This window comes from Prionailurus viverrinus, chromosome B4, assembly GCF_022837055.1.
Source record: "Prionailurus viverrinus isolate Anna chromosome B4, UM_Priviv_1.0, whole genome shotgun sequence".
Classification (NCBI taxonomy): domain Eukaryota; kingdom Metazoa; phylum Chordata; class Mammalia; order Carnivora; family Felidae; genus Prionailurus; species Prionailurus viverrinus.
In genome coordinates, this window is record NC_062567.1 from 72612566 (window position 1) to 72634691 (window position 22126).

The following is a 22126-nucleotide window of genomic DNA, read 5'->3' on the forward strand; positions in this document are numbered from 1 at the left end:
AGAGTTCTCACTCAAGTTTCCGGTAAGATTTCGAAGTCAAGTTCTGAAGCCAATATCTGAGATAATCTGCAGAATTTGCAAAATGCAACTTCCCCAATTAACGCACGTAATCTTGGCTTCAGGCTCTAACTCCAGGGAATAAAGGCTGTCGCTTCATCTCTCTCTTGAGCTCCCAAGCTCAGTCAGCCAATAAACTAACTGCATGACCTATAATTGCTTTTCTAGAAGTTAGAGCTAAAAACTACTCTCTTGAACACAATATTTAGTCACAGAGAAAACTAAATGAAGAGACACCAAGTAGCCGGGCCCGAGATCATCTGAGAGAAATCTCTTACCCAAATTGTACTTGTTGAGGATCTGAGAATCTCTTCACTGTGGCCAGTGGAGACATGGATGACCAAGACTTCAGGACAATCTAAATCTAGGACAGTCTGTCTTCCTGCCCTCACTGTGACTCCCAACTGGAAAAATAAAAATTGCTGTTTTCCCTGGAGTTATTTCATTGAAATATTAATTCTTAGAACCTCAGATAAGTTCTACCTAGAAAAAGAACTACAAAATGCCTTCAGTACCAGAAAAGACAGGAGCATGGTAATATTCTCTATAATTTTTCTGAAAGTTTTTCCCAAATCCTTTCTAGTCACTTTATACTTTTATTAATATCTCTCCTCAGGTCTTCTCTCTCTGCATTTCTGGGACACCTCTTTTCACTTTCTCACCTCACATTCCACTAACAGACACCATTGTATAGCAATGCTCCCTAAAGCATATGTATATTTCTTGTTATGTTCCAGTGGGCCTTTGTCCTCAAGGTCTCTTATTAGGTAATGAGGAGGTCAGTGTTTACTCAATGAAGAATGTTAATTATTGGGAAAGGGGATTCCATGCATTTTAGCAGAAAATATCAGAAAATATTGGTGCCCTACGATATACTCTTTTTTCCTCAATCCTATTTGTGCAAAGAATTCATTTCTCTATTATTACCCATTCCCATTCTGATCTGTGCTAAAATAATTAATGCAAAAAAGTGGGATACATATTTATAACAATTTATTCCGATCATCAGGCCCCTTCTATAAGTACTGAAGCATTTCAGCTCTCTCCTCCTAACTTCACTTATCAATTAAGACTTCAACATTTTCTGAGTTGAACTATACCAGGCCAAATATCAGGCACCTACCAAAGTAAGTCTCATATTTTGATTATTGGTCCTTAACTACTACTGCTCACCTTGTAAAACATTGGTGGCATCATTAGACCTAAAGACTTGATACTTCATAACTATCTCAATGTACAACCCTTACCAAAACTTATTTTACTTTAGACATAAACTCACTTGGGTAAAAGCAATCTCCGGTGTTGAAATTTCAGCAAAAAGGAAGATAGTGATTATTTATGATGCTATTTGATTTCAACTTTATATTCTACTTCTGTTAAGATGGTCTTTGAAAAAAAATGTGGAATGCTAAATGAGTTTATTTTTGTTGCTGTTGTTCTGTGTGCAGTTCAAGGAAAATTGATAAACAGTCTCAGAAGAAACCCTTGGGCTGCTCTTCCCACCTCTACCTTTTCAGGAACTACCCCAAACCCCCTACATTCACAACCATTTTTAGATCTGGAACCATTCACTCCAACTTTGGACTGAATTGAATTCACTGTGTTTCTTCTGGAGGTAAGTGAGAAGAGTTTGGTATTAGCATCTTATCATTTCCTTAAAGATTAACATAAAGACATTGTCCTTCTTTGAAAGAAGGTATCACTTGTCAGAAGGTCCATGCTTTGAGCCTGGAGTGAGATGGGTCATCAAGTCACATGATGTAGCTGTCTCACTGATAGACTGTGGTGCCTCTCACCATAGAAGAATTGGACCAATTTCTCTGATTTGAATACTAAATACCAAATTCTTAAAAATATTCACAGTCCTGACTAGAATGGATTTTGTTCACAGTGTTATTTTGTTAGTGTAAAATCCAGGGAAGTTGTTCACTTTCAAAAGAATGTTACGGACTTGCTAGGGGATAGTATATATCATCAGTCTTCCATCCAATAGGATTCCTGAAATGAGCAGGATAGGGCAGTTTAAAATGAGTACTTTGACACCTGATATGGCTGCATTCTATACCTCAGTGAAGAAACAGAAAAATACTGACACATAGTGAGGCAAAGGGCATTTCTGAGAACATTTTGTGACAATATATTAGCATGTGGTGGGTTTTAGTTTTATTTTAAGCTAAACATTCAAACAGATTATAGGTTAACAGCTCCTACAACTCAGATTTAGTATTGTTGTTTGATCATCATAAAGCATATTATGTTGCTAGTTTTTAAAAGACCCAAACTATGATTTATAAAATTTATTGGCATTTTTTCTGGGTACATTTAAATAAGATAACAGATTTTTTAAAAGCAAGTAAAGTAATGTGTCAAAAAATATTAAGAGTTTTATGGACTCAAAGAAAAAATTGACTTTTGCAGATAGTGCTTCTTCATTACTGAATCTTCTTCATTGGTTTGGCACAACCCCCTGGGACTATAGGTTACCCACTGGACAGAATTCAGAGGTAATTCATAAACATATTCTAAATAAGGGCACAAAGTTTGGGAGGTATATACTTGATATAGTATCAGGGACGGGGAGGGTGGAGAGGAAGTTCAAGGCCTAGGAAATTTTACTTCTGAGCAAGATTATGCCTTTTATTGCAAGTCCTATGATTAGACTTGTGTGGTAGACACAAAAAGTAGAGGTCCCAGGAAAGATTTGGAGTTCAAAGGGAAGATCAGAATACCCTAATAGTAGCAAAGCACTCATGAAGATCCCAGGAAAGTCTGCGTATGAACGTACAACCATAGGTTGCATCTGATGAGGAGGAAACAGGCTAGGGGGATTGTCACACCTCAGTAATACTCGGGTAGGTGCATTCACACAACAGTTAACAAAAGTACACTGGAGAATGGTCTTCAACTGCATGCACAGCACAGTGCCTTACAGTGAACAGAGATTCAAAAAACTTTTGTTCAATAACATTATGGATAGGTGGATAGATGGATGGATGGATGCTTAAAAAAGCAAAGTGTGGAGTGATCACTATGAAGCAGATATCTGTAGGTATTAGTGATTTCAGAAGGAATAGGCCCTCTTTCAGTCTATTACAGCAAAAAGGAGAGAAATATTCCACCTCTTCTCTTTCTCTTCTAATTCCAGGCCCCCTTAATGCTTTGCCCTTGACCTGAAGTTGACCTTCTGGACCTAGAGATAATCTCCAAGAGTTTTTACTACATCATCTGTTCAATTTTATTTATTTTTGTATTTACTTACTTAACAATGGTTCATTTAAGGTCCATTAAATATTGATGGGGAGGTGAGTTAGAAAATAATTCCTGCCCTCCTTTGAAACTGCACTCTCATTGTAGACATAGGAAACAATACACTCAAAACTAGGTGATAAAGCAAGCTAGTAATATAAATAATGGCAGAACGTACAATGTGTTGATGAATTGTTACCCAGAAAAGGGAAGCAGACAAGGTTTTACGATTCCAGACTAGAAAGAGATTAATTAGAATCTCACATTAGCTTATTTAGCTTTATTTTCATCACCTGAAAAATATGGTTCATGATGATTTTCCCAGAGATTTATGTGAGAACAAAGAAGGAAGTGGTCAAAGAAGAACTCATGGATCAGGTGGTAAATAAGGTGGGAATTTCAAGATAAATAAGGTGTAAATCAATTAGTAGAAACACAAAATAGGTCAACCGAAATCAAATCAGAGAGAACAAGAGTGATGGGGAACAAGACATGCCTACTGGCCTCAGCAGCAGGGCATCTAGAGAACCTTGGGTGATTAACACTTTGAAATCCAAACTAGGGAGTTTGGCTTTTTCTCTAAGCAGGTCATATAGTAGATCAGCTCTTGTTTTACGATCGTATGTGGCAGATTCAATTCCTTGCTGTTCAAAGAACTGATCAGTGTGGGGATCTAGACAAGTTCTAGGATCACTGGGCTTAAATGTTCTCACCTGTGAAATGAGTTCAGTCTCTTCCCTCACCATCTCCTGTACAAACACACACACAGTGGAAAACATGTGCGGAGGTCATTTGTACAAGATCAACAGCTACGCAAACACAACTTTGCTATCATTAATCAGTTAAGGAACCGTCGGTGGGTTTTGAAGAAGGGAGTAAAAACCAGGTAATAGGTGTGAGCAGAGGTCTGCATCAGCCTCTCCAAGACATCTGCTGGAATTCACCTAGCTTCGGGATTGTGTAACTTAGTCATGGGACAGTTCTCTGGTAGGCCTACATAGTCGACCATACCCCCACACATTAGCCTTATTAGGAAAAAGTCCAGTGGGGCTGATCCAGAGCTCAGAGACAGCACCGCAGAGAGCCAGGGAGGAGAAGGACTCCATGGAACCATCGAAGGCAGATATGAGGGCTATGAACATGAAGATCAGACCAGGCAGGAGGGATATATAGGGAAAGATACAGGGAATGAATAACAAAGAATAATACCTTCTGCAAACTGTTATGGAAAGAAGAAATTTAATGGTCTTCCTAAATTTTCTCTAAAGAACAGTGACCATAAATGGCCTCAGGGAATCACAGCCGCATCACAGAGTTCATTCTCCTCGGGCTGTCTGCTGACCCCCATGTCCAGGCTCTGCTCTTTGTTCTGTTCCTGATGATTTACCTTCTGACTCTGCTGGGAAACCTGCTGATCATACTCGTGATCCATACAGACTCTAACCTCCATACACCCATGTACTTCTTCCTCAGCCACCTCTCCTTCCAAGACCTCTTCTATTCTTCCGTCACTGTGCCCAAGCTGCTGGAGAACCTCCTGTCTCAGAGAAAAGCCATCTCAGTAGAGGGCTGCCTGGCTCAGGTATTCTTTGTGTTTGCCACTACAGGGATTGAGGCTTGCCTGCTCTCAGTGATGGCCTATGACCGCTATGCCGCCATCTGCCACCCTCTGCTCTATGGCCAGGTGATGAGTAAACAGCTATGTGAGAGGCTGGTGTGGGGTTCTTGGGTTGTGGCCTTTCTGGATGCACTCATGAACATCCTCCTGGCTTTGAATATGGACTTCTGTGATGTTCAAACCATCCACCACTACTCCTGTGAGCTGCCTTCCCTCTTCCCTCTCTCCTGCTCTGATGTCTCCACCAACTCTGCGATACTACTCTGCTCTGCGCTCCTGCATGCCATTGGGACCTGCCTCCTGATCTTTTTCTCTTATGTTCGCATTGCCTCCACCATCCTGAGCATCAGCTCCACCTCAGGCAGAAGCAAGGCCTTCTCCACCTGCTCCTCCCACCTCACTGCTGTGAGCCTGTTCTATGGCTCAGCCATTGTTCGCTATCTCATGCCAACCTCGGGTTCACCTCTGGAGCTGATCCTCTCCATACAGTACAGTGTAATCACGCCCCTGGTGAATCCGCTCATCTACAGCTGGAAGAACAAGGAGGTGAAAGCAGCTCTGAGGAGAATGACGATAAAATATTTACAATGTCTCAGCACAGAAGAGATATAACATGAAGAAAACAGAACAGAACCGCAGCAAGAAATCTCATGACTGACATTAAGTTCCTGATTTCCTATTTTGTCACATGTTGCCATATGCATTGCTGATGCTCTCTTTTGAAAAATCACCAAGGAAAGTGCTGGAAGCTATTTTGCTTGCCATGGCTCAGAATCAATCCTATTCAGACACAGAGCACGTAAATCAGAAAACCTCAGCTTCACAGTTTTAGTTAATGACATGTCAAGTCATGATTCACATTTTTGAAAATCATTCAAATTGGGATGGACCCTGAAATATTTTGCATCCTGAATGTGTAATTTGAATTAATGTGCCGGGGGAAAGGTTTTATAAGCATAAAAGATCCTGGATCTCTGAGAAAGGGAAAACAAAGATTTGAGCTTTGGGGGGGTGGAGGAAAGGATAATGAATGGGTGGTGGTAAAATGTCTCGAAATAGGCGGAAAGAAAAATGTAGCCAACAGAGGCAAGTCACAATTTACCAGGTATACTAGTTCTCTATTGCTTTCTATTATTGTCATAATAAATTAGCAAAACTTTAGCAAATTAAAATAACGTCCGTTTATTACCTTCCGGTTCTCTAGGTCAGAAATTTGGGCAGACTCGACTGGGTTCTCTGTTTAGGGTCTCACAGGTCTCACAGAAATCAAGCTGCTGGCTGGGTTGGGCTCTTATCCACAGGCTCTGGAGAAGAATCTGCTTCTAAGCTCATTCTGGTTGTTGGCAGAATTCAGCTCCTTGAAACTGTAGGTCTGAGGTCCCCATTTCCTTGCTGGCTGCTGACAGGGGGTCATTCCCTCCTTATCAAGGCCCCTTCACTTCTCACAGGGCCCTCTCCATTTTCAAAACAGCGTATCGCCTACCTCTCACGCTCCAAATCGCTCATTTCCCCTCCCGCTTCCATCTGGAGAAAACTCTGCTTCTAAAAGGCTCCTGTGATTAGATTAGGCTCACCTGTATAATCTCGTATTTTAAGGTCAACTGATCTGGGACTTTAATTACATCTACGAAATCCCTTCACAGCAGTCTCTAGATCTGGGTTTGAATAACAAGAGACTGGGAATCTTGAAGGGCCATCTTTAGAATTCTGCCTTTCACACCAAGTAAACATATAAACATAACACTCCTACCACAAGAATAGCTCATAAAAGGGATCAAAGCTAGAATGAAGTGGACGGAAAGGGAGGGGTGAGAGAAGGGAGAGAAGTGGGCAGAGCAAATAGTGCTTCACAGAGATGGGGAAAGAGTCAGCCTGGAGAGGAGATCATTGAGAAGCTGTCAAATGTAGAACATCTCCTTGTCCCAGAATATGTATGGATATAGGGAATTCACTGCGTCGATGCCTGGGACTGATAATGAAGAAAGGCTTTGGCCCAGGACTTTAAAATGAAACTAGGGGCGCCTGGGTGGCTCTGTTGGTTAAGCATCCAATTCTTGGTTTCGGCTCAGGTCATGATCTCACAGTACCTGGGATCAAGCCCCAGGTCAGGCTCCACATTGTCAGCCTGGGATTCTCTCTCCCTCTCTCTCTCTGCCACTACCCCACTCGCTCATGCACTCTCCCTCTCTCTGAATGAATGAATGAATGAATGAATGAAACAAACTAAAATACAGACATAAGTTCCTACCCAAGGCTTATGATGACCTCTTTCCATTTGGGAGGACCAAAAGCCCTGTCTGTGGTCCCTCTCTCTCTGCACATCTCCCACTTCTTTATGTCCTGGTGCCCTCAGACTGCCCTTGCAGAACTCCGCAGGCTTTCTACCTAAAGGATATTTGTCTAAGCCATTTTAGCCAATTATCAATTCTTTATGTAAAACGTTTTATCCCAATCTATAATTATCAAACGTTAGGTTTTCATATAAGGCAAACATGTTTCAGCCCATTTCAACATTTTGTTTCATTTTCAGTCTGTTCTGTTTTGCTTCTTGCTTGAGTACTAGAAATAGTCTTAACTGCATTAGTGTCCAAAATAACAATATTTTATAACAACCTCGGCAGAGAGGTAACATAGAACCACTAAGGAACTGTAGGTATTCATGACTACCTCTTGGCTTGCAGCGCACAAAAGCATAGTAAGAGTTAATATGTTAACAAAATTTTGAAAAGAGTACACACTTGCATGGAAGAGCTCACTACCTGGTGCAAACAGTGCAAAGAAAATGGGTTTTATTTTAATGTTTATTTATTTTTTTTTAATTTTTTTTTAACGTTTTTATTTATTTTTGGGACAAAGAGAGACAGAGCATGAACGGGGGAGGGTCAGAGAGAGAGGGAGACACAGAATCGGAAACAGGCTCCAGGCTCCGAGCCATCAGCCCAGAGCCTGACGTGGGGCTCGAACTCACGGACCGTGAGATCGTGACCTGGCTGAAGTCGGACGCTTAACCGACTGCGCCACCCAGGCGCCCCGATAATGTTTATTTATTTTTGAGAGACAGAGCATGAGCAGGGGAGGGGCAGAGAGAGAGGAAGACACAGAATCCAAAGCAGGTTCCAGGCTCTAAGCTGTCAGCAAAGAGCCCAAGGCGGGGCTCAAACCCACATACCGTGAGATCATGACCTGAGCCAAAGTCAGACGCTTAACCTAACGGACTGAGCTACCCAGGCACCCCATGAAAGCGTTTTATAACCTCCTTCTGAAAACAATCTGCATATGCAAAAGCATTTTTTCTAACTTACCATGCCACACTCCCCAAGGACATCAGATTTGGTTTTATTCAGTACTTTAATGTGCTTTGATATGTATATGTGTAATGTATATTTGATGTCTGCAAAAACCAAGTAAATTTTAAAGATCTAATTGGCTTTTGGGGCACCTGGGTGGCTCAGTTGGTTAAGCGTCCGACTTCGGCTGGGGTCATAATCTCACAGTTTTGAGTTTGAGCCCCGCATCAGGCTCTGTGCTGACAGCTTGGAGCCTGGAGCCTGCTTTGGATTCTGTGTCTCCCTTTCTCTCTGCCCCTCCCCTGCTCATGCTCTGTCTCTATCTCTCAAAAATAAATAAATGTTTTTTAAAAAAAATTTTTTTTAAAGATCTAATTGGCTTTATTAATTGATTTATGAATCAGGCAGCATCCTATCAGCCAAGTAGAGGGGAGCTCCAAAGGGAAGGTTTTTAAAAGTAGAGAGGGAGTGGAAAAAAGGAAATTATTAGCAAAGAATCCATTGTTTTAGGCAAGGTTGCCCTCCTAAGGGGAAAGCTAGGATGTCTTTCAGTAAATTTCCTAGTGCTGACCAGGAAATTCCCACATTGACTGGTTAAAGGTTACATTTCTGAGGGGTTGAAACTGCAGGAAGATTATTAAGTCTTGGTTTACTGACTTGGGGCCTTAAGCTAAGTGATGCCATTTGGGGCCTGTGATTTTCTTTGTAACACACACACACACACACACACACACATTTAATGAGCACTAAATATACATTTAATATTATAACTGTACCAAATAGTAATTGTGTGACCGAAACCCATGTTTGGCTGCCCGTCCCTTGAAAGGCCAATTAATACTCAAGAGACAAGTTTTGACTGAAAGGGAATACGAGCTTTATTCGGGAGGCTGGCCACCTTTGGGGAAGGCGAACTCTTGTCCGAAGGCCAGGGTTTCTGCCTGGCCCAGAGATCTTTAAAGGGGTTTACTCAGTTCAGGGAGTGCTCTGGTCTGTGACATTTCTTTATTACCTGCAGACTGGATGATGCCAGCTACAGAGCTATCTCGGTGCTTGGAGGTTGTGCAAGAAGTTCTATCTAGTTCCTTGTGCCCGGGGGAGGATTGTGCAAAAAGGTCTGGTTCCTTGGTACCCAGGGGTGGTTGTGCAAGAGTACTCTGTTCTTTCTGCAAAGGAGGGCAAGGTCTACAGATGCGCAAAGGGAGGTTGGTAAAGTCATTTGTGTGACCTTAAAAAAAAAAAAACATTTTGCTAAAAGATTGCTACTGGGCTAATCAGAAAGCCTGTGAGATTTCAAACAGACTTTCTGGCCTCTGTGACCTGGGAAAATTCTGGTCTTTCATTCCCCAAGGCCAGTGGTCTGCAAATCTCAAAGAAAGTAAATTAGTTTTGTCACTGATCAAGTGAGCAAGCGAGGGGTGTGTTAATTTGCTAACCCTTAAATTAACTCTTATTTTTATTTTATTTATTTATTTATTTATTTTTTTTTTTTTGAGAGAGAGAGAGAGAGAGCAGCCTCCATGCTCCTCACAGAACCCGACACAGGGCTCAATCCCACAACCCTGAGGTCATAACCTGAACTGAAGTTAACAGTCAGACGTTCAACCAATTGAGCCACCCCGGTGCCCTGACCCTTAAACTAACCCTTAACATTAGCTGGAGTGCTGTTACAATTGTAACGAATGATAGATTTAAATGACAACATTGTTTGTTCTAAAAACGCTAGCCTTTTAAAAGAATCTTATCTAGCATGCTAAAAAAACAAGACAATATTAATAATATACTGCTTCATTTTATATCTTAATTTGGCTGTTTGAAAATTTTTCTTATAAGTAGGGGAGAATGTAGTGATTAAAACAAAGGGATCGTATCGTAACTGTGTTCATTATTTTCTGTTTCCCTCTTCCCGAATTCTCAAGATTAGCATTTCTTAAGATTAAAAGAAAAAAACCTTATTAATTCCTTAAACACTGTATGAATCCAAGGTTTCTAAAGTCAGTTGAAATATTTATACCTGTAGGGAGGAAAAAAATCTTTTTCTTCCACCCTTTTAAGTTCATGACTGGGACTCCTGGAACGAAAGACAAACAAAAGGGAAGCATACACATTGTCTCTTCTTTTTCAAGTTTTTATTTAAACTCCAGTGAGTTAACATACAGTGTAATATTAGTTTCAGTGTACAATTTAGTGATTCAGCACTTACAACGCCTGGTGCTCATCACAACCCATACAAATTTAAGTTTTGCGTGACATGGGAATCTTCATAAGAAAATGAAGACCAGAAGAAACAGTTAAACTCAAGTGGGATATTTTCCCAGGTTTACTGAGATATAATTGAAATATAACATTGTATAAGTTTAAAGTATATAACATATTGATATAATAATATACTTATATACTGCAATTTGTTTGTTTTTAAATGTCTCTTTATTTTGAGCGAGAGAGTGACCATGGGAGGGGCAGAGAGAAGGAGAGAGAGCAGGCTCCACACTCAGCGCTGAGCCCAACACGGGGCTTGATCTCACAACCACAAGATCACAACCTAGTGAACTAATATCGAGAATCGGACACTCACTTAACCAACTGAGCCACCCAGGCACCCCTGTTTGTTTTAGATATATACTGCAATTTGATTACCCCCATAGATTAGCTAACACCTCACAATGGGAACATGATCAAAACGTACAAACCTGTTTTTATGCAAAAGACTGGAAAGTCATGGAAAGATGTGATAAGACAAAGGTGAGCTAAGTATGGTAAGTGCAAGTGAGGAGAATGGGGATGGGTAGTTAGCAAGGCCTGTTCAGATTCCTCTCTGTGTCCCTTCACTTTAGAAATAAGGACGCGCCTTTCCTCCAGGTATAGGGAGGGCACCTCTTACGTGAGAGTTTTATGATCTGTGTCAGGGGAAGATCAGAAAGTCCTTCCTGCACCTGCCATTTCTCAAATTCTTTCAGCATGAAAGATTCAATAATCCAAGGTGCTACATTTGGGGACAATGATTTCATTCTAGACCATAACTTCAACACAGAAGTTCCAAAAGACCTCGGGGCGCCTGGGTGGCGCAGTCGGTTAAGCGTCCGACTTCAGCCAGGTCACGATCTTGCGGTCCGTGAGTTCGAGCCCCGCGTCAGGCTCTGGGCTGATGGCTCAGAGCCTGGAGCCTACTTCCGATTCTGTGTCTCCCTCTCTCTCTGACCCTCCCCCGTTCATGCTCTGTCTCTCTCTGTCCCAAAAATAAATAAACGTTGAAAAAAAAATTTAAAATAAGAAGTTCCAAAAGACCATACCAAATCGAATCATCTGAAGTTTTTACAAATTTCAACTTGTCTAGTTAATGAGTTTCAAATTGGGCTTCAAGCTATGACTTCGGGGAATAAAGGACATTGGCTCCTTCATCTCCTAGGCTGCCAGGCTCAGTTCACCAATTACTGACTGCCTCATCTATATATACCCTTCTCAAGGGTTTTATGTGAGAATCACTCACCTCCCGGATTCTCCTATGACAGTATTTAAAATCAGAGAGGAAATTAAATAAAAAGATGCCCGTGTGGTGTGGCCTATGACCACTGGAGGGAAGCTCTTCAGTTTTTGTTGAGGATTTGATAGTCTTACCACCTATCGAGTAGGAGAGAAAAGCAGGAGCAAGACAGAACTCAGAAAATGCTGGTCTTGAAGGTTCTACCTTTAAGAGTAGCTCTGGTATAATCAGTTTTCTGCTCTCGCTGTGACTTCCAAACAGGAAAAAAAAAAAAAAGGACTGATCGCCTTTCCTGTAACTAGGCTACAGAAACATTTGTTCCCATAGGCATAGAGATCGTCCCAGTCCAGATGAGATCTCATCATGAAAAGACCAAAGCGACAGGAAGTCTGAATCACAAAAAGCCTGGAACTCGGTAATGTCCGCTCTGATTGCCCTTCTCTCCTTCCTGGTCCCTATCTTCCCTCTCCTAATCCAGCCTTCTTCTCTTCTCATTAGCTTTCTATTTGCTGAAGACTGAGCTTCCTGACCCAGAAATCACTTTTTCCATACACTGGGGCCTTTGTCCCATCCAGCTACCTGAGAAGAACTCTCTACCCTCAGTGAGTTATGCTGAACATGGGGGTCTGGCATGTCTCGCAACCTGGCTTCAGAGTCTGCCCTGGCCTGGGCTCTAGCAGTTCAGTGAAACCTGGGACCAGCAGGTGGAAGCATCAAGGTCAAGGTGGATGGGGCTAGTAGCGAGTACACACCAGAGTAGATCAGAGTAGACAACAGATAATGGTCACCCTGAGAAAACCCTCTTCTTCTAGGATGCCAAACCACATCTACTATAAAAAGTTCATTTTTTTTTTTTCGTTTACTAACTCCCCTTGACCCCAGTAAATATTTATGATGTGAAGCACACAGAGAATGGGTCAGGAGTCTGACCAGGTTTGAGGGAAAATATCTGGATTCAAAAAGTTCCTTTTCAGTTCTCTCCTACATTCATCCCTCCTCCGCAGCCCTGGTGTGAGTCTAGACATCCAAAGATCTTTATACCATTTGCCACTCAGTAACCAAATTCCTACCCCATCCCATCTGCATTTGGCCATGGAGAACATCCCCACATTCGGTGAATAAAAGAAACACTGGACCTCTCTCTCTTCTCATTCTCAATAATCCACCAATCCCAGCATTTGTTCAACCAACTAACATTTTAAAAATTAAATATATGTGAGTCTAACAAGACTTTAGGTACTTTGTATTATGCTATGTGGCTCCTTCGCCAAGGAGTGACCCAAGATACCCATCCCCTTAGACAGGATATGACAATGTCATATGCAAAGTTCCTGAGCCCAAATTCCAACTGACTCTTACTATCTCTATGATCTTGAGAAAGTTACTCAACTTTTTCTGTGTCTTAGCTCCTCATCTATAAGAAAGGTATGTGTCAGGGCTGTTTCATAAACAAATAGAATCACCATACACAGAGGTGCCTGGGTGGCTCAGTCAGTTAAGCATCTGACTCTTGGTTTCAGCTCAGGTCATGATCTCACAGTTCGAGAGTTGGAGCCCTGTGTCAGGCTCTGTGCTGACAGGGTGGAGCCTTCTTGGGATTCTCTCTCTCCCTCTCTCTCTCTCTGCCCTTCCCTGTTCATTCTCTCTCTCTCTCTCTCTCTCTCTCTCTCTCTCTTCTCTCTCCCTCTCTCAAAATAAATAAATACACTTAAAAAAATGAAGATAGAGAAAATATTCATTGGAAAGAACTCGACAAACTCAGAGATGAGAGAGGCTCTTTAAAATGGACTCTTTGTCCTGAAAGTTGCTCTCATTGTTTGCTGAATCAGAGTTAAATTGGGCCATCCTAAAACTACAGATTCACCTACGGGACAGACTGAGCTGTCATCTAGATCTAGCTTCTAAGTGAGACTCAGAGTCTTGGGATCTTTATGAATGTTTAATATTAATAGTGGAGAAAAGACATCTCTACTTTTTTGTCCAAGTAAAGAAAATGACAAAGACTGAAAACTCGGCTAGTTTTTCAGGATTTAACTTTTTGTTATGAGTCCTCTAGGCAATACCAACATCAGACTCTGGTGTCAGAACAAAGCTAGAGAATAAAAGGCAGACTAAGAGGTCAAGGGACTGGTCAGAAGAACGCGTGAAGATACCAACCAAGGGGTGTTTAATATAGCACCAAGGAGTGCTATATCAAGTTTCAAATGAAGCATAAGGAACTAGTCTAGAAAGATAAGTCATCCCTGGATACTTGATAAGACTGACTTAAAATCTAGCAGAGAAATGTGCATGTATATAGCAGTTCAACATAAGTATCTGCAATGTGGCTTTCTCTAAGTCCAGCATTACCTGACATACAGCAGGAAATTCATGAGTGAATGAATGGAGCTTTGGATGGACAGATGGAAGAAAGATCAATGAATAAATGTATAGAACTTAGAAGGCTAAGTTAATGGAAAAGATGTATTAAAGAATGAATGGATAAACTAAATAAATTAATGCTCAGGAAAATGAATGAATGAGCAGGTAATGTCATGTTAGCCTTTCTTATAGAGTCTGAAATGGGATAGCAGGCATGGAATATGTTAGGTACACCAATAGTTGCTCAAAACTGAGACAATCTATACACCCACTGCAAACACACATATACACACGTACCATTTCTTTGCTTCCCCCTCTGTTGTCTTCTTATTGCTGGATCCTTATCAAGCTTACGGGTCTGAAAATTTTTCTAAAGAAGATTAGCTAATGAGTCTGTCCAATTCACTTCATGGCTTTCTTTTTTCATCCAACAACAACTGCTAAAAGATCCACCGTATGTGCTTCTCATTGGGCCAAGTACTATGATAGAGAGATACCAAGTAATGTAGAGCATAATTACCCTCATCAAAGAACTATATAGTGTCATTGTTTGGTGGCGGGAGGAGAAAAAGAAATAAAATGACATAAATATTCGAACCACTAACTGCCAAAATAAGATGGTGATTCAGCAATGTCATAAAATGAATAGAGTTGTTTATGGTGAGTTAATGACTTAGCACAGAGTGGAAGCGTATCAGGTGAGATCCTGCTCACCTGAAGCAGATGGTGAGGATTACACGAAGTTTTATGGGGCAGGGCCTGGGAAAGATAAAGAGGAGGAATCAGGATTGGGTCAGAAAAGCCTTCAGACTGTGATTCAGATGTGACACCGGCGACGGGAAAGAGGGAAGACCAACAGAATTGTCTAGGAGAGCTTCAGACTGCAGTACGGATCTGACAAATATTCATCCAAGCCAGTGGGAGGTCAGAGCAACGACCTCCTCGTAGAGAAGGCATGCTCATTCACTGCCTCCCTGCAAACAGTTTGGCCTCTGCTAAAGCTGTGGTTAATCTCAAAGGTCCTGCAACTGGGTGCTGTCAGTTAACTGTATCCTTCACAGCTGAATGTTAGGTTCTTTAAGGTAGACCTTTCTTTAAGAAGTGCTTTAAGGAGCACTTCCAAGGCTGCCACCAGATGAGAGCTAGCGTCCTTAAGAAATTGGCAAGAAACAGGGAGGCAGAGGTGCCAGATGAGAAGAATGAAGACCCGGGTGAAGTCGTGATGTAGCCACTCATTCACTCGGGGAAGGCAAAACACTCACATACTCCTGATTCTAGATTTGAAAAATTAGTATAGAATGACCTATCCAGAATTGTGAAATGAATTCTCATTTAATTGTGAAATTAAATGAGAAAATGTCACAATTTTAAGAGTGCCAAGGACATATTAGGCCCTCGATTAAAATATATATATATAAATATATATATAAATAAATAATAAATATATATATAAATAGATATATATAAATAGATATCTACTTATAGCTATTTTTTATTATCATTATGTACTGTGGGAGTTCAAAGAAGCAAATGATCACAAAGGATCTCAATAACAGGTCAAAATTAAGATGGGAGTAAAACAATAAATAAGATTTCAATTAATTACCTTTTCAATTCAATTAATTGAATTGAATTCAATTCAATTCAATTCAATTAATAAGATTCAATTAATTACCTAAAAGGCATTTCCAGTAGAGCAGATGTTCGAGTAAAAGTTGAGAGAAAGTTATTCCTGTGGGTGCTCAGGAACAAGTACACCTGTCTGTCCACAGCATTGAGACCAAAACAGTTAAGACCAATTTTAATGTCTAAATGCCGTGTATGATGGAGAATTTGAAGGCAGGCTTTAAAGGAAAGTCACTGTAGGACAGAAAGGCTAGGTATACAAGTCATGGCCTTGGACAAGTTACATAATTTATGATACTCATTTTTCAGTTTGCAAAAAAGGAGTCAGCAATAACTTCCCTTATTCTTTTGTCCCACATCCAAAATTCACACACACACACAATCATTTTTTAATCTTGTTCCAGAGGGTCAAATTAACAATATATGTTAATGTGTATCATCAACAGTAAAAAGCTGAAGAAAAACAAAATGATGCTACTAAGCAATTATGAATCCTAGGAGGGTTTTTGAAATGAGGCAAGAACAGATTGGAGAATAGAGGAGAGGAGGCAAATGTTGAAATATCCCCCTAGCAACTCTGCTACAATGCATGAAACACACACAGAATACTGCTGACAAAGCAGTGCTCAGTTGAAGGAGGCGGAATGAATTAGTCATCAACTAGGTCTGAACAAATTTGCAAATTCCCCCAGCCATCTTTTTAAATTTTTTTAATGTTTATTTATTTTTGAGGGAGAGATAAACAAAGTGTGAGCAGGGGAGGGGCAGAAAGAGAGGAAGACACAGAATTTGAAACAGGCTCCAGGCTCTGAGCTGTCAGCACAGAGCCCAACGTGGGGTTCAACTCACAAACCGTGAGATCGTGACCTGAGCCGAAGTCAGACGCTCAACCCGCTGAGCCACCCAGGTGCCCTATCCTCACCTGTCTTTAGAGTAGAATAACAGTGGGGCACCTGGACGCCTGGGTGGCTCAGTCGGTTGAGCATCCAACTTCGGCTCAGGTCATGATCTCACGGTTCATGAGTTGGAACCCCGACTAGGGCTCTGTGCTGACAGCTCAGAGCCTGCTTCGAGCCTGCTTCGGATTCTGTGTCTCCCTCTCTCTCTGCCCCTCCCCCCACTCATTCTCTGTCTCTCAAAATAAATAAACATTAAGGAAACATTTAAATAAACAAATAAAGCAGAATAACAGCTATGTGGAAATATCACAGTGAGTTTGAACCGAACCCTAGAAGGGAAAGGAGGGATTCCAGATAGTCAATAAGGGCATACGTGGAATCTAAATAATTAGGAAGGAGTATACACATAAAAGTGGGTCCCTACCTCTGTAATTGGGTGTCATCAAGAGAAGTTTCAAGTCCATGCCTGTATTTACTTCTAGGAAACACGCTCTTTAGATGGCCTTGAGAAACCACAGCGCCATCACGGAGTTCATCCTCCTTGGGCTGTCGGCTGACCCCGAAGTCCAGGCGCCGCTCTTTGCGCTCTTCCTGGGGATTTACCTCCTGACCGTGATGGGGAACCTGACGATGCTGCTGGTGATCAGAGCTGATTCCCAGCTCCACACACCCATGTATTATTTCCTGAGTCATCTCTCCTTCCTGGATCTTTGCTTTTCTTCAGTCACTGTGCCCAAGCTTCTGGAGAACCTCCTGTCTGAAAGGAAAGTCATCTCAAAAGAGGGCTGCCTGATTCAAGCTTTCTTTGTGTTTGCCATTGGAGGAACAGAAATTTTCCTGCTGTCTGCCATGGCCTATGACCGCTATGCTGCCATCTGCCACCCTCTGCTCTATGGCCAGATGATGAGCAGCCAGCTGTGTGTAAGGCTGGTATGGGCTTCATGGAGCCTGGGTTTCCTGGATGCAGTTATCAACATCCCCCTGGCTATGAACTTGAACTTCTGTGAAGCCCATACCATCTCCCACTACAGCTGTGAGCTACCCTCTCTCTTTCCTTTGTCCTGCTCTGATGTCTTCAGCAATGTCACGGTCCTGATTGCTTCCACACTCTTGCATGGCTTTGGTACATTCTTCCTGATCTTCTTCTCTTATGCCCGTATTGCAACCACCGTCCTGAGCATCAGCTCCACCACAGGCAGAAGCAAGGCTTTCTCCACCTGCTCCTCCCACCTCACCACAGTGAGCTTCTTCTATGGATCAGCTTTCCTTCGTTATCTCCTGCCAACTTCAGGCTCGCCGCTGGAGCTCATCTTCTCCATACAGTATGGCACAGTCACTCCCCTAGTGAATCCCCTCATCTATAGCCTGAAAAACAAAGAAGTAAAGGCGGCTCTGAGAAGAATGCTGGAGAAATATTTGCAATGGCATAAGTATCAGGCTACAAAGAGATGATGAATTAGGAAGGAACTACAGGCTTCAGGATATCTGGTGGGTTGACACTAAAACCTTCCGATGGCCCACTGTTTTAGATGCTAAAAGGTATCACATAAAAGCTTAAGAAAGAGACACAAAGATGCCTTGAGGGTGAGGTCAGGGTAGGAGAAGGTGGTTCAGATTGAATCCGGCTCAAAGGCAGATCAGTGGAATATATAGTCACCTTGATTAAAAGTTTCTTTAATCGTAATTTATTTCTCTATTGTTTCATTGACACTGAGTTTAAAAATGTGTGTGTATTGGGTTACTTTTTAGAATTAAATGTGCAGAAAGTCACTGAAAACCATGAGATTTCACCAAAACATTGAACCGCGGGGAAAGAACAGTTACAGACTTGGTGTCTGTGGTGATATTTGGGCTTCGGTTGGCAAGCCCTTGCTAAAATTCTGGACAGCACAAGCGACAGGTCAGTGACTTGGGTGATACCAAGAACTCTGTTGTTACTTCGGAGTTGAAACATGAGGGAAAATGTGGCTCGTTCTAGGGTAAGTCAGGAAAATTTAGACCTCTGCTACGATTCACCTCCTTTAAGCTTTATTTTTTCCATCTAGCCTACTTGGGGAATGCAAGGGATTTTAGTCAATTGTTCTGGAATAATTTCCTTTTCATGTATTTTAGCATGGGTTTATGAAATACGCAGTGTGTGTTACATAATTCACCACATGTGTATCTTCTGAGAAATTTTTCCATGCTATTTATGATTTTTCTCAAAATAGATTAAACTGTAGTAACTTATACTCATTCAACGTTATTTTCTGTACAGCAATACTGAGACACCTAATAATGCATGTTATTGACGAGGGACAGAAGCAGGAAAATGTTTAGGCTTAGCCCAGATTTAGGCTGATTTATAGTCTGCGCAGTTTCAATAAGGATCTAATATGTGCTGATTGCTACATTCTCTAAGGGTCTCACAACTGCCTGTATATTACTGGTAGTTAGTATCGAACTGAATGATAAGCACCAGAGGAATCTTGCAAAAGTAGTTGTGTGAGTAGAAATTCGAAGAAATTTGTAATCTGATACTCCCTGCAAGCCCTCTACCCTTTGATTCTAAGCAGATAACCACCAGTCTCACACAGCAAAAGTGTAGCTCTTTCTGCCCATGGGTCGCGTCCCCATGCTGCCGAAATAAACTTACTAAATTGCACTATACAATGTCTCATGAATTCTTTCTTGACCTGTGCTCCACAATCCCGCATCATTTTGATGAATGGGTTAAAACACTTCAGTTCCATTTTACTTTGTTTTTTCATTAACATGTTATCATAAAACATTATCAGGTACCGAATCATGCACTAATTAATAACACATCTGTATTTCCAATTTTTTAAGTTATAATAAGAAAGCAGATACATTAAAGAAAAGATGAGGATTATCAAAAAATAATTCCATCACCCATATTTAGGTATATTTTCTTCTAATGTCTCTTATACATAAAAATTTTATTTTTTTTAATGTTTATTTATTTATTTTGAGAGAGAGAGAGTGCAAGTGGGGGAGAGGAAGAGAGTGGGGGTGGTGAGAGAGAATCCCAAGCAGGCTCCACACCATCAGCACAGAACCTGACATGGGGCTCCATCTCACGAAGCCATGAGATCATGACCTGAGACGAGATCATGAGTTGGATGCTTAACCGACTGAGCCACCCAGGCACCCCAAGATTTTAATGTAATCCATTTATTGGGCAGGGCCAATTCCATGGCAAATATACATGAAACTTTTTTTTTTTTCCATTTCTTTAGTTCAACTGTGCTGTATAATCTCCATTTCCTTCCCCACCCCATCTGTCAGCTTTTCCAATTCTTCTCTTTCTGGCTCAGACAGGCGTAGAGGAAAGATCAGCAAGTCTACTGCTGAAGCAGATGTCTAACAGGAATGAGATCACAGTATATTCTGCTTGCAGGCATTCTCTGTTTTTGTGAGTTCTTCTCTTAAGAGCCCGTTCATTTGGATTCCACAAAAGAAAAGCAACCCTACTTGCCCCATGAGAAAGGAAGGAAACGACTTCTCACCACAAAGACCAAATTCCCAATAAGGCCAATGAAATGAACAGCCTCCCCAATTTGTTCCCAACCCAAACATTTTATATAGCCAGGGAAGGAGGGGGTTGGCAATAACTAGTGGTCGCATCATAGGTTCTGCCAACTCTTACTAAGCCTTGAAAAGGGTCTGATGCCATTATTGGTAGATATTATCAGATGTAGGGTATTTATGTTGTGGGAATATAAACTGGTTCGGCCACTATGGAAAACTATATGAAGATTCCTCAAAAAAAATTAAAAATAGTTCTACCATGGGGCACCCGGGTGGCTCAGTTGGTTAAGCGTCTGACTTCGGCTCAGGTCATGATCTCATGGTTCATTGGTTCAGGCCCCACATTGGGCTCTGTGCTAATAGCTTGGAGCCTGGAGCCTGCTTCGAATTCTGTGTCTCCCTCTCTCTCTGCCCCTCCCCTGCTCACGCTCTCTCTCTCTCTCTCTCTCTCTCTCTCTCTCTCTCTCCCTCTCTCTCAAAAATTAAAATAAACATTAAAAACTTTTTAAAAATAGGTATACCATATAATCCAGCCATTTCACTTCTGCATATACACCCAAAGGAAATTAAAATAAGATATCAAAGAGATATATGCAATCCTGTGTTTATTGCAGCATCATTCATAATAGCTAAGATATGGAAACAATCTAACAGCCCATCAAGAAATAAAGGGATAAGGAAGGTGTGGTGTAGGTATACAATGGAATATTATTCAGCCATAAAAAAGAAGGACATCCTGCCATTTGTAACAACATAGATGAATCTTGAGCACTTAATGCTAAGTCAGACAGAAAAAGACAAGTACTACATGGTATCACTTATACATGGAATCTAAAAAAGCCAAACTCATAAAAACAGAATAAATGGTGGTTACCAGAAGATGGGAGGTGGGGAGATAGGAGAGATTTCATTTAAAGATACAACCTTGCAACAAGTAGTAAATAAATCCTAGAGGTCGAATGCACAATACAGTAAATGTAAGCAACAATATTGTATTATAATCATCAAACTTGCTTAGACACTAGAACCTGATTATTCCAACCACTAAAAACAAATTATAATTATATAACATGACAGAGGTGCTAATTATCACTACAATAGCAATCATATTATATAAATGTATCAAATTAACATGGGGGTGCCTGGGTGGCTCAGTCGGTTGAGCGTCCGACTTCAGCGCAGGTCATAATCTCGCAGCTCCTGAGTTCGAGCCCCACGTCGGGCTCTGTGCTGACAGCTCAGAGCCTGGAGCCTGTTTCAGATTCTGTGTCTCCCTCTCTCTCTGTCCCAACCCACTCGCATTCTGTCTCTGTCTCTCTCAAAAATAAATAAACATTAGGGCGCCTGGGTGGCGCAGTCGGTTAAGCCGCCGACTTCAGCCAGGTCACGATCTCGCGGTCAGTGAGTTCGAGCCCCGTCGTCAGGCTCTGGGCTGATGGCTCAGAGACTGGAGCCTGTTTCCGATTCTGTGTCTCCCTCTCTCTCTGCCCCTCGCCCGTTCATGCTCTGTCTCTCTCTGTCCCAAAAATAAATAAACGTTGAAAAAAAAAATTAAAAAAAAAAAAGAAAAAGAAATAAACATTAAAAAATTAAAAAAAAATTAACATGTTGTTCATCTTAAATTTACATAATGTTATATGTCAAATATATTCCAATTAAAAAAAAAAAAAACTCACAGAGAGCAGCTCTGTGGTTGCCAGAGGCCAGGGGGTGGAGGGTAGGCAAAAATGGGTGAAAGTGCTCGAAAGGTACAAACTTCCAGTTATAAAGTAAATAAGTCCTAGGGATGCAATGTACAGCCTGGTGACTATAATTAATAATACTGTATTGTATATTTGAAAATCACAGAGAGTAAATCTTTAAAGTTCTCAAGGAAAATTTTTCTTTCTTTTTCTCTTTCTTTCTTTCTTTCTTTCTTTCTTTTTTAGAGAGAGAAAAAGAAAGTGCCAGTTGGGGAGGGACAGAGGAAGAGAAAAAGAGAGAGACAGAGAGAGAGAGAGGATCCCAAGCAGGCTCCATG

General features: G+C 41.3%; 2 protein-coding genes across 2 annotated transcripts; both read left to right on the forward strand.

The window, feature by feature from the left end:
- Positions 1-4585: 4585 nt before the first annotated feature.
- On the forward strand, positions 4586-5533 carry LOC125170697 (olfactory receptor 8S1-like). Its single transcript, XM_047867372.1, has one exon. The coding sequence runs from the start codon at positions 4586-4588 to the stop codon at positions 5531-5533; it is 948 nt and encodes a 315-aa protein (XP_047723328.1).
- An 11540-nt stretch (positions 5534-17073) lies between these two features.
- On the forward strand, positions 17074-18027 carry LOC125171293 (olfactory receptor 8S1-like). Its single transcript, XM_047868609.1, has one exon. The coding sequence runs from the start codon at positions 17074-17076 to the stop codon at positions 18025-18027; it is 954 nt and encodes a 317-aa protein (XP_047724565.1).
- Positions 18028-22126: the final 4099 nt, after the last annotated feature.